Source organism: Canis lupus, chromosome 5, assembly GCF_003254725.2.
Source record: "Canis lupus dingo isolate Sandy chromosome 5, ASM325472v2, whole genome shotgun sequence".
Taxonomy (NCBI): domain Eukaryota; kingdom Metazoa; phylum Chordata; class Mammalia; order Carnivora; family Canidae; genus Canis; species Canis lupus.
In genome coordinates, this window is record NC_064247.1 from 55,845,206 (window position 1) to 55,857,916 (window position 12,711).

The window sequence follows — 12,711 nt, forward strand, 5'->3', positions numbered from 1 at the left end:
GGCCTTAAATGAGGATGAAGTTAGACCCATTTCTCCATCCCTGCTAAGGAGGAATGAACATCCTGATCCCTAGTGGCTGATCTGGCTGTTCAGACTGCTAGGGTAGAAAATTAATAACTATCCAGGAATTGGCAGATGGATTAAACAATATGAAAATCACATGGAGCAGGATGTTTCTGAGGCTTAGCCCAGCGCTGAGGGCAACAAGGCCCAAGGGCCCCACCCCCCCATCTCACCCATTGCTGCTTCCTTGGTCAGCTGGCCATGATACGTGGAGCACTCGGCCATCATCTGGCAAAGCTCTCCAGCACTGTGTCTGGAGGGTTCCCTGACAAAAGCCTCGGAACACTTCTTTGTGAAGATGGAGGCTGGGCGGATGGCCTCAGTGCGGCCGTGCTTGAATGCTGCAGTGCTACACGACTCGTAGGTGGCCACTGTCCGCCCATACTGCCTCAGGAAGGCCATCTGGAAGGCCAGCTGAGCTACTGCGTCAGGGCTCAGCTTCTGGTTTTTCAAAAACTCTTTGCCCCCTCTCTGAAATTGGATGAAGTCGATGGTGAGGGTTTTCACGATGGCATCAAACTTGTCCTTAGCAGCACCAATGCTGGCCTTCATGGCATCATCCAGCTTGAAGTTAAGTCTCCGCACAGCAGCAGAAGAGTCAGTGTGGGCCGGCTGGCTCTGTGGGGTGATAGCAGGGGCCTGAGTGCTATCCTTAAACACTTCATTAAAAAACCTGAGCACTGCCACACCATCACCCCAGGCATGCTCAAAGTGGACAGCCGCAGTGCCATCCTTGGCTAGAATGAGGTTAAAGGACTTATCAAACCAGCGGTTTGTGCCGTCACTGTGCAGCATGGTGTGAGACAGGTGGACAAGGTCCTTAATGGGGAAGTCATCTAGGCAGAGACAGAACACAGCAGAGTCCACTTTCCTCAGGGCCTCCTCATTGCCACCACTCACCAGCCTCTCCCTGAGCTCTGCCCAGACGTCTCGGTTCTCAGTGGTCAGATAGGCCAGGGGAAAGTCAGGGGTGGCGCTGCTGTCTGAGAGAATGTACTTCAGATGAGCCTGGATTTCAGAGGCGCTCACAATGTTTCCATCTTGATCTAGGACATCAAAAACATAGAAATGTCCTTTCCTTAGGACCAGAAGGTGCCTAGCGCTCTCATCAGTGACAAGTTCATCACGAACAGGCCTGGGTAAACGAGTTGAATTGAAAAGCCGAAAATACTGAGACATATCCAGGGGGTATGCGTTAACTAAGTAGGCGCCATACCAGGACAGAGAGGAAGGCACAAAGCGTATGAGTCTCTTGAAGGTGTCGGTGTCACTTTTGGCAGGGTTCAAATGGAAAACCTCTGGTTCCAAGAGACCGGCCCGGAGCGTCTTCAGAAACCGGATGGCCGAAATGGTCATGTTGGTCGCCCTGATGAGCTGGTCATTATACTCCGACTTTGGGTCAGGGTTGAATGCCATGAATGGATTAAAGTTCAAGACGACGGGATCTCGAGCGGTTAGGTACATATCAAACCAGGGACCTGAAAGATAAAAGTGAACAAGAACATCACAAAAAGTTAATGTAGTCCCTAAAAATAAAATTTGAGAAGGAAAAATCATCAAGCATATGCAGGAAAAAATGATGTCAACCTCCAGAGGGTGAAAAGTCCCAATTATTTTTTCCATCTGCAGTAATTTGTGACATATAAATGGGATCACACAATATGTGGTCTTTTGTATCTGGTTTCTATTACGATGTTTTTAAGGTTCAGCCATGTGGTAGCACATAAAAGACCACATATTGTGTCACTCTTTTGTATTGCTGAATAATGTTCCATTACATGGATAGACCACATTTTGTTTATGTATTCTTCCATTGGTAGACCTTTGGTTGTTTCCACTTTTTGGTTATTATGAATAATGCTGGTGTATACAGGTTTGTGTGTGGATGGTATTCTCAATTCTCTTGGAGAAACAGCTAGAAGTAGAATTGCTACGTCATATGGGAAGTCTAAGTTTAGGCTTTTGGGGAACTGCAAGGTTGTCTTCCAAAGTGGCTGTACCATTACCACTGGCAGTGTGTGAGGGTTCTAATTTTTTGGCAACATTTATTATTGTTACAGTCTGTCTTTTTGACTGGAGCCATTCTGGTAGGTATATCATTGTGGTTTGGATTTGCATTTCCCTAAGTATATTTCTTTTTCTTTCTCATTCTGTTTCCTTTCTTGATTCTTAAAGAAGTACAGTAACACCTCACTTGCATTCCTACTCGAACAAAACAGTTGTTAATTCCCACCCAATTTCCTTATGTTTTTCTTGTTTCATCTCCTTCCAGGGACAACATTCACATTTGGCTGTCTCCCTAACATGGGGGAAAGCATTCATCATCAATCTGTGTACTCTGTACTTTTGCCCACTCACTTTTTTAAGAAATGTTTGAAAAGCAATTAGAAATAACAGTGCAGCGGGGGGGGGGGGGGGGGGGGGGGGGGGGGGGAATCCCTGGGTGGCTCAGCGGTTTAGCGCCTGCCTTTGGCCCAGGGCGCGATCCTGGAGTCCCGGGATCGAGTCCCACGTCAGGCTCCCGGCATGGAGCCTGCTTCTCCCTCCTCCTGTGTCTCTGCCTCTCTCTCTCTCTCTCTATGATAAATAAATAAATCTTAAAAAAAAAAAAAAAAGAAATAACAGTGCATGTGGATCATCCAAACTAGCCTTCTAAATTCCTGGCTATTTTACCTGTAAAAATTCCAGAAGCAATGTTTTATCATAAAATGTGTCTTCCAGAGAAGTTCCTGTTGAGATTAGCAAGTGTGGATAAAGTCTACAACTAAAAACCATCGCCCACTGGAGGGAATAATTTTCACATGTAAAGCACTGGAGGAAGGATTAATCTATTATTTCTTTGTTGGTCCATTCACTCTATGTCATTCCTTGAGAACATGCTGTGCCATGCGCTGCCTAGTCTGGGGGTAGAAAGAGGAATGGGATGTGGACTCTGATCCAGATGAACTCTGGTGAAGGACACCAACAGAATTATAACAAGATGTGACACACTGAAATGGTAAGAGAAAAAGTATTATGGGTAAGATCCATTTGATGAAAGAAGACATGGATTTGTCTCTGATCCCTTCAATAAAAGAATTTTAAAGAGTACATAACCCAATAAGGCAAAGAGAATGAAACAGGAGACAAGAGAAATACTGAAAGTTGGAAAGCATTGAGACACCTGGTAATGACCAAAGCAGACTCAAGAATGCCAACTGTAAGCTGGTGGCTGAGAAAGCCAAGGGATAGCATGACGTGCACAGCAGAACCCCCAGAGTGCTCAGTAATTGGCAGCCTTGATGTATCTGATTGAAACAATGTTTTTAATTGGACCCCAACTCCTACCCCCCAGATTCCCTCCCTGCTCTAGTAGATTTAAGATTTCCTCTCAGGAGAAAGTAAAACTGGGGAGCTGAAGTCACAGCTAAGATCTCAAGCCTTCTTCCCTGATCCTACTCCTTCAACAGTAGCAACTGGACACATCCCTTTTGGCAGTTTAATGGAAAAGTCTTTTCGGGGAGTCTAACCAAGAGATATTAACATTAGGGGCCCCCCAAGGAAATGGTTTAGCCTGTGAAGTGAAGCTGTGATGGACCAGCTCCACCCTTATCCACAGAGCTTCCAACAGCTTTTTATTATCTCGCTTGAATCTAAGACAACAAAGATGGAATACGAAAGATCTGAAGAAAGGAAAGAGGGCAAAACAAACAGGAAAAAAACACCTTGGAGACAGACTATGAAGGAAGATGAGAGGATAAAAAAAACTTCCCCAACAAATTATTAAGCACATAGAAAACAAAACAAACGCATAAGAAATTATCAATGTCAGGAAAAAAACGTTCATACAGGAATAGGAACAATAATTTCAATATGCTCCACAACTCAGCTGACGATAGTGTTCATATGGTCCTAACAGTATAAACAGTAAGTATTGAGCAAACTAAAATGACAAGCACAGTGGTAACCATGGAACGGAATGTGTGCCGTACACTGTACACTGTACACTTGGGCATGTGGAAAGGATATAGACACTGCCCAAATCTGGTCTTCCAGCTGAAAAAGTGAAGATGTAGGAGGATGGGGATATGGGTCAAAAGAAGGACTGGCTGAAAGTGAGGAGCAAGAAACTTAGAGGAGGGTCAGGAACTTGCTGTTTTTCCAAAGAAGCCCAGTACAACTATTTGATTCTTTAAACTATGTGCATGTATAACTTTATTAAAATATAAACTGAATTATAGGACGCCTGGGTGGCTCAGTGGTTTGGCGCCTGCCTTCCGCCCAGGGCGTGATCCTGGAGACCTGGGATCGAGTCCTACATTGGGCTCCCTGCATGGAGCCTGCTTCTCCCTCTGCCTGTGTCTCTGCCTCTCTCTCTGTATCTCTCATGAATAAATAAATAAAATCTTTAAAAATATATACATATATATAAACTGAATTAAAAGAAGTGCTGTGGGAACAGAGGTGGAAACAACTGAATGGAGAGGGAGGAGGACTGAAAGTTTCCCTGGAAAAATCATGCCCACCTGTTTTTGTTTTTTCTTTTTGTTTTAAATTGAGATGTAACTGACAATAAAACATGATATTGCTTTTAGGTGTACAACCCAATGATTTGGTATCTGTATATATTGTATAATGATCAACACAATAGGTCTAGGTAACATGCATTACCCACTACTGTCACAAAATTGTCTTTTCTTGTGATGATAATTCTTAGGATCTATACTCTTAATGACTTTCAAATATACAATGGTATTATTAATTACAGTCACGATGCTATACATTATACCCCATGACTTCTTTCTTTTATAACTGGAAGTTTGTACCTTTTGACCCCCTTCAGTTTCCCCACCACCACCACCACCACCCCAACCCCCACCAACATTTATGGCAACCACATACTTGGGTCTTAAAGAAAGAATTTGCTAGGTTAAAAAATGGTAGTGGGAACAACATGAATAAAGACATAGAAGAACGAAAGACTAAAGGGTTGAGAGAACAGTGAGCTGCCAAGTTTCGTTGAGGCATGAGAGTGTGGGTAACAAAAGAGATGAGGCTGGAAAGATCAGTTATGCCATATTGTGAAGGATCTAGGATGATACACACAGGGCATAGGACTTAATCCTGCATCCTTTTCACAGAATCAATGATTAGGCTCTTCAGCACAAACTCCAGGTGAGATCTTAGTAAAGGAGGAACTCACTTGGCCTTAATGTTACCTCAGAAAGAGTGAATGAGACATTACTCTGGTAAGCTGGTCTTACCAAAAATATTTTAAGACCAAAACAGGAGGAAAGATGCCTTACTTTCCATTGTGGAGGGCTCAGGGAATATCACGCCCACAGTCCAGCCCACCTACCTGAAATGTAGCTCGTATGTTTATTCTGCTTGTCCTGAGCAACCAGCTGCTCATGCAGTTCTTTTCCAATCCCATTTTCAAAACTCTTGCAAAACTGTTCTGTTTTCCTGAAATGTTCAAGAAAAGACAGAATCAATCCATGGCAGGGAATATGTGATTTCTGGACTCATGGCCAAGAACTCTTACACTGAAATTTGGATTTCTGGTAGTATATCCCTAGGCTAAGACCAGAAAATCCCTCTGATCAGAAGAATAGCAGTCAATCCAAAACAGATAAATTTAGGAAAGCTTCTTAAAATGACTGGTTGGGAAGATCAATCAACATCTCATAAAACAATCTGTAATCTAGGAGCTGAGCATCTCCAGCTCAGCATGGAGAAAAGGACATAAGTAGGCTTTAGAGTCAAGAAGAGCGGAGTTTTTAATTCTAGCTTTGTCACTGTCAAACTAAGTGACCTTGGACATGTCACTTGATCTCTCTGAGTCTCAGTTTATGTGTAAAACTGAGATAATATACCACTTTATGAGAATAAAAAATATTTTTAAAGCTAAGGATTCAGGATAGTTTAAAACATAATACTTAGTAATTGGTAGCTATTAAATCATTACCATATCAAGAGAGGCTTCAAGTGACTAATATGAAATATTTAAAAGCAGAGGACTACATTATGAACGATTCATCTACATCCTCCACCATTGTCCAGGGAAGGACTCCAGGATTCTAATGACAGTGCCAGTTATCTGCACAAAACCTTCCAATATGGAAAAGTGAACTGCACTGAGATACAAGAACTTAACACAACCCACTTTTGACAATATCCAGTATTATCATCCAATTCCATGCTGAAGTAACTTCCTAGGACTGCCACAACATCCACAAACTGCATGGCTTAAAACAATAGAAATTTATTCTCTCATAGTTCTTTGAAGTCCAAAATGTTGACAGAACCATGTTCTCAGGACTCTAGGGGAGACTCTGGTCTTTCTGGTGTTACCAGCTATCCTTGTCATTCCTTGGTTTATTTATTGATGCATTCCAATCTGCTCTGTCATCAAGGTCTGTGTCTGTATCTCTTCTCCTCTTCTTATAAGGACACCAGTCATACCAGATTAAGGACCCATTCTACTCCAGTATGACCTTACCTTAACTAATTACACCTGCAACAATCCTATGTCCAAATAAAGTCACATACTAAGGTTCCAAGAAGGGAATGAATCTGGGGGGCATACTACCCAACTCAGTACACATGCTCACCAAGCAAAATTCTGGCCTGCCATATGCTCTCCTCAATGAACTTCCTATAGAGAGTACATGTACCAGCTGGCCTCCAGGCCCACCTGACAGGATATAGTACAAATTTGGCATTCTGGCTTACAAGCCATTGCCTGTTGAGTCTAGTCAGAGAGACTCTCGCTTCAGGGCTGGCTCAGCCCTTCCTGGGTGAAAATCTATTTCCTGAACTTGAAAATGTAAGGACTAGGTCCCAGGTTCCCAGAGACTCAACTAAATCACAGACATTTCCTGAAGCTAGGTCCACTACTAATTGCCAGCCTCTTTTGAACCACCCAACTATGGTCATTCATGGTTCTCAGCATATACCTGAACTGGCCATCGTCTAAGAGAGGTTTCTGTGCACGCAGGTATCTCTTAATGGTGTCTTCAAGTTTGGGAATAGGCAGCCTGGGAAGAAAATACGTTAAGTGTAAGGGTGACAATATGTGGAAGAAATCAGCTTCATAAACCCAAACTAATAAATAATTACTGGATAATTAATTTCCTTCCCCAAAAAACCAACAATGGAAAGCCACAGGCAAATCAGAATAGAAGGATTTACTAATGCAAGTGTCAATGGTAACTTTTTAAAAAGTAAAATAAGAATTTTTTAATGTCTTAATGATGAATTTTATAAGCAAGCTAAATATTCAAATAATAGATTCAAAATGGTGAAACAGAAGCTATCCCAAGCATTCCTGTTTCCTGGTCACAAGTCTGATACCTGTGCTAACCTTGTACTGGCAGTTTTTATTCTATCATTAGTTTGGACAACTGCTTTTTTCTCCCCTGAGATGGAGAAAAGAAAGTTCTATTTTTAAAATTTCTTGTGCATTTTATGACAGAGAATCATACAGAAATGAAACACAGGTCTGTCCAAGGGCCAGCCAAATATGGAATGAGCATGCAGAGAATCAGATCTTCCTGTTGCCTCCTTACTCATTCTCTACCAGTGCATTCCCAATGACAGCTATGGTGATGAAGCTCCTGGTCCACCATGAAAGGAAAACACACAGACAGCACAGTGAGGTGTATCTGCCTTTTCATGTCAGTAATTTTATTGAATGATATATCCTGTAGTACCAAAACTTACTCATAGTTTGCCAAGTTAGCACTGCCAACTTAAAATTAACACTGATATATTCAAAATATCTAAATACAGCAGTCATTTAGGAAAACTGGAAAGTTATCCATCCATAAAACATAGTTTATGTTTAAAACCTTACTATAAGATACACTGTGATTCTTCAGTTTCTCTTTCAATGCATGTTTATCAAAAACATGATGTCAAAATTAACCTGAATTATTTAAAGCCATTATGGACTTAGGCTTCACTGAGTAATGATTCACACTTTAACACTGTTGAGTATGGTCTTTTTATTCATGAACTTACACAGAAAATCCCAAATACTACCTTAGATACCTCATAATTATAGTTACCTACTTACTTTTCTCAAGACTTTGTTTTAATATGATAGGGACATTAACAAAAGTTCTTCGCGTTAAACAAAATTCTAAATTCAAAGCAAAGGCAGTTTTATAAAAACAGTCCTTATTAAAAGCTCAAGTGTTAACTCTAGCCTGAACTTGTTCTAGTGGGGAAAAGCAAGTTTTTGGAATGATGATTTATTTGGAGGTTATTAATACAACAGAAACGGAATTTTCTCAATTTCCCTTCAGAACTAAATTAAGGAAGTATGGATAAAAAAAATCATAAACTTTTTATCATGGATACCATTTTTCTGTAAATTGCCTGTTTTTTATATAAAATTTTTAAAGATTTTATTTATTTATTTATTTTTAAATATTTTATTTATTTATTCATGATAGTCACACAGAGAGAGACAGAGAGGCAGAGACACAGGCAGAGGGAGAAGCAGGCTCCATGCACCGGGAGCCCGACGTGGGATTCGAGCCCGACGTGGGATTCGAGCCCGGGTCTCCAGGATCGCGCCCTGGGCCAAAGGCAGGCGCCAAACCGCTGCGCCACCCAGGGATCCCGATTTTATTTATTTAACAGACAGAGTGAATGAGAGGGAGAGTGAGAGATCTAAATCTAAAGATCTTTAGATCTAAATCTAAAGCAGAAGCTGCCCTGAGCACAGAGTCTGAAATAGGGCTTGATTCCACAACCACAAGATCATGACTTGAGCCGAAATCAAGTCAGATGCTTAACTGAGTGAGCCATCTAGGTGTTCCTCCATATAAAATTTGTTTTAAAAGACAATGATATGCCAAATTTACCAGGTTTTTATTTTTGCCTTATATAAAATGCTTTCAGTGTAAATGCCAAATAGCAATACAGTCCACATCACCGGATTATCTAATACTTTAGCAAATGATGGCCATGGTTATGAAGTTACTGGTTCTCAGTGAAATGAAAAAACCAACAGTATAGTGAGCTTTCCACAAAGCTAAATGTGTTTCATTTAAAAGTCTGCCCTTGTGTGATGAGTACTGGGTGTTATACTGTATGTTGCCAAATTGAATTTAAGTAAAACTAAATAAAAGTCTGCCCTTAGTTCTGAGATTTTTTTGGTTGGGGGACAGAAGTCACTAAAAGTCCTTTAAAAAAATATTTTATATATTTGATAGCTCGAGAGAGAGAGAGACAGACAGAGAGAGTGCACATGCAGGGTGAGCTGCAGGCAGAGGGAGAGGAAGAAGCAGACACGCTGCTGAGCAGGGAGCCTGATGTGGGGCTCCATCGTCATGACCTGAGCTGAAGGCGGCCACCCAGAGGCCTCATAAAGATCCTTTCTTTTAGGAAATAATGTCAACAACAATATTTTTCCCCATAATTTTAATGATCTGTGAAATGTAAAAGTGTAAGAACTACTGCCACAGTGGAAAGAGAATGAGATGTAGAAGGAGACCTTGGCTTAAGTCCCAGCTCTGCTACTTCTTTTCTAGTTATATGGTTACAGGTGGCAAATTTCTTGCTGTCCCTCAGATTCCATCCCCTGCCTACGGGTTAGAGGGAGGAACTGCCTCACAGAGAGGTCTAGAATGCTATCAAGTTCCAGCTCCATTTAGCCCATGTTTATCACCAACATGTCTAGTATACGGAGAGGTGAAGTTCGCAGTCTTTGGAATCCCACAGATCTGGGTTTGCCCCCTGGACTGTCACCTACTATTCATGTAATCTTTGGGAAATTTCTCATCTCTTTGCTCCCTCTTTCTCTATTTGTTAAATAATAGCTCACTGGCTACTATGAGGATCAAATGAAATAATATCAAGTACTTAGCAACATATTATCTATTTCTTTCCATCTACTCAGTGACATCCAGTTTGGCCCCAGCTAGCTGTTATTCTTCATTGACTACTCCCACTAGATCTTCTAGGTATTTATTTTTAATTTTTTTTAAGATTTATTTATTTATTTATTTATTTATTTATTTAGAGAGAGAGAGAGAGAGAGAGAGAGAGAGGGAAGCAGACCCCATGGAGGAAGCCCAACGTGGGACTAGATCCTGGGTCTCCAGGATCAGACTCCGGGCTGCAGGCAGCACTAAACTGCTGCGCCACCAGGGCTGCCCTATTTTTTAATTAAAAAAAAAAAAAATGTGTTTAAGTAATCTCTACACCCAACATGGGGCTCAAATTCACAACCCCAAGATCAAGGGTCACATGCTCTTTAAACTCAGACAGCCTGGTGCCCCTCCACTAGATTTTAGAACCCTCATTCCAGGGGTACCTGGGTGGCTCAGTTAAGCATCTGCCTTTGGTTGAGGTCATGATCTCAGGGTCCTGAGATTGAGCCCCATATCTGGCTCTCTGCTCAGTGGGGAGTCTGCTTCTCCTTCTCCCTCTGTGATCTCTCTGGCTCTTACTCTCTCTCAAATAAATAAATAAAACCTAAAAAAAAAAAAAAAAAAAAAAAAGAACCCCCCCCCATTGCATTCTGAATAAACTACCCTATATTTTATAACTTTTTCAGGACTTCTCTTACCTCCTCACCTTTCTTAAAATCTGACTATTTTGAAAATACCATTTGCTTTCAGGTTTCTCTCCAAAGAAAGCCACTCCCCAACTTCTAGGAAGGACCGGGACCCTCCTTACCCCATCAACAGCTGCCATCAACATTAAACAAGTCTCTTTCCTCTCAAAGCCAACTGTACCACCCCATCCTCATCTGTTTGCTACTCCAAGGGGTGGTGGGTTAGTAAACAAGCCCTTGGGTGGGCGGGGGGTGATGCCCTGATCTGTAGTATTTACCACTTTCTGAAAATCTCCTACCAGGCTAACTTCAAGTTGCCAACATGTCACTGAATGTGGAGCTGGGAAGAACTGGCTCTTAGGATTACAGTGATACACACAGAGGGGAGCTTGCCACTAAGATCCTTCCTCGAAACCTCTTCTCTGACCTCCACTGGCATGTGGGCTGACAGAGAACAGACACTGATGACTTCTTCCCTTGCCCTCTATCCATCCCTGATTCTTCTCTTGCACCCTTAGTGGGTTATGTGTTATGTCCCTCTCACCATCAGATTGCAAATTGTGAGATCCTTAAGGATGTCAAAGATGGAGTTAGAAATTCTCCCTTCCTAGATGCCTGGATGGCTCAGTGGTTGAGCGTCTGTCTTTGGCTCAGGTTGTGATCCCGGGGTCCTGGGATCGAATCCCTCATTGGGCTCCCAGAAGGGAGCCTGCTTCTCTCTCCATGTCTCTCATGAATGAGTAAGTAAAATCTTAAAAAAAAAAAAAAAGGAAAGAAAGTAAAGAAAAGAAATTCTCTCTTCCTGCCTGGTTGGTTTTTTTCATCATCTTTTTCGGAGTCTCTTTCCAAAATCTCATCATGTCCTCTTGCCCTTAAAGTGCACGTTTTCTCAAGATTCGGTCCTCTGCCCTCTCCTCACAGACTATATACTCTGTCACTAAGCCCCTCTGCTCAGATACTTTCATCTCTGACACTTACGCAGGCTCCTCTAAGCAGGTCCTGAGGGATAAAATGGAAGGTATGCAAGGGAGCATGACCCTGCCAACTGCAGATACATTCTGCCTAGGGTCAGTGTGGTATGCTGGCAAAGCATAAGCATCAAAGCCAGACAAAACTTTTAGTTACAAATAAGTTGTTTTTCAGAAGGTATGTCAATTGTTACCAGGGGTTGGAGGGGATGGGGAGTGACTGCTAATGTGTATGGGTGATTGGCGGCAGGGGTGGAGAAGGGACTGACATGAACCAGACAGTGGTGATAGTCACACAACTCTGGGATTATACAAAAAAAATCTCTGAATTTTTACACTTTTATTTATTTTTAAAGATTTTATTTGTTTATTCATGAGAGACACAGAGAGAGGGAGAGATACAGGCAGGGGAAAAGCTGGCTCCCTCTGGGGATCCCGATGCAGGACTCGATCCCAGGACCCCAGGATCACAACCCGAGCTGAAGGCAGACGCTTAACCACTGAGCCACCCAGGTGCCCCAATTTGTACACTTTAAAAAAGTGAACAATATCTCAATAAAGCTGTTAAAATTTTTTAAAAACAAGTTCCTTTTCATCTCTGGTGATCAGTTTTGTCTTCAGTGAGATGAAGGAACTGAAAGAGGTGGTCTCTAAGGCCTCTCCACAATTCTGTGACTGCTAACTCAGGAGTCACGTTGATTCCTCCCCCTGCAAGCCAGCACACTGCACAGTGGTTAATCTGGCTTCATCATTCACGACCATATGACTTTGCGCACACTACCCAGCCTATACCTAATTTCCCTCACCTATAAAATGGGGATACTATTAATATGTACCTCCAAGGGTTCTGTGCAGATTAAATGAGGCAATCTTTGTCAATGACAGAACAGTGCCTAAGACGTAGTAAGCACTTGATAAATATGAAGTTTTATTATCTACTCAGTCCTCAAATCTTATAGATCCAAACTCTGCCACTAGACTGTTCACGTCCCCAAGGAACTAGCACAGCGCCAGTCCCTCACAGCCTAGCGGAGCATTTCACCAGTTCTGTTGTTCTGTCTGCCTTCCATGTATTCCTGCTATTCTGGTAACAGCGCCCCTTCCTACTCAAGTTCCTTTGGTTCAGGT

The 12,711-nt window shown here is 42.1% G+C and overlaps 1 protein-coding gene across 4 annotated transcripts in view; it reads right to left on the bottom strand.

Moving 5' to 3' along the window:
• Nucleotides 1-12,711, bottom strand: part of CPT2 (carnitine palmitoyltransferase 2) — a 37,193-nt gene that overhangs the window by 18,389 nt on the left and 6,093 nt on the right. For all 4 annotated transcript variants that reach the window (XM_049110438.1, XM_025427652.3, XM_035715889.2 and 1 more), the window contains 3 exons: nt 7,002-7,082; nt 5,402-5,508; nt 237-1,541 (listed from right to left, as the gene is read on the bottom strand). In XM_049110438.1, coding sequence (XP_048966395.1) covers nt 237-1,541; nt 5,402-5,508; nt 7,002-7,082 — 1,493 coding nt within the window. The remainder of the gene's footprint in view (nt 1-236; nt 1,542-5,401; nt 5,509-7,001; nt 7,083-12,711) is intronic.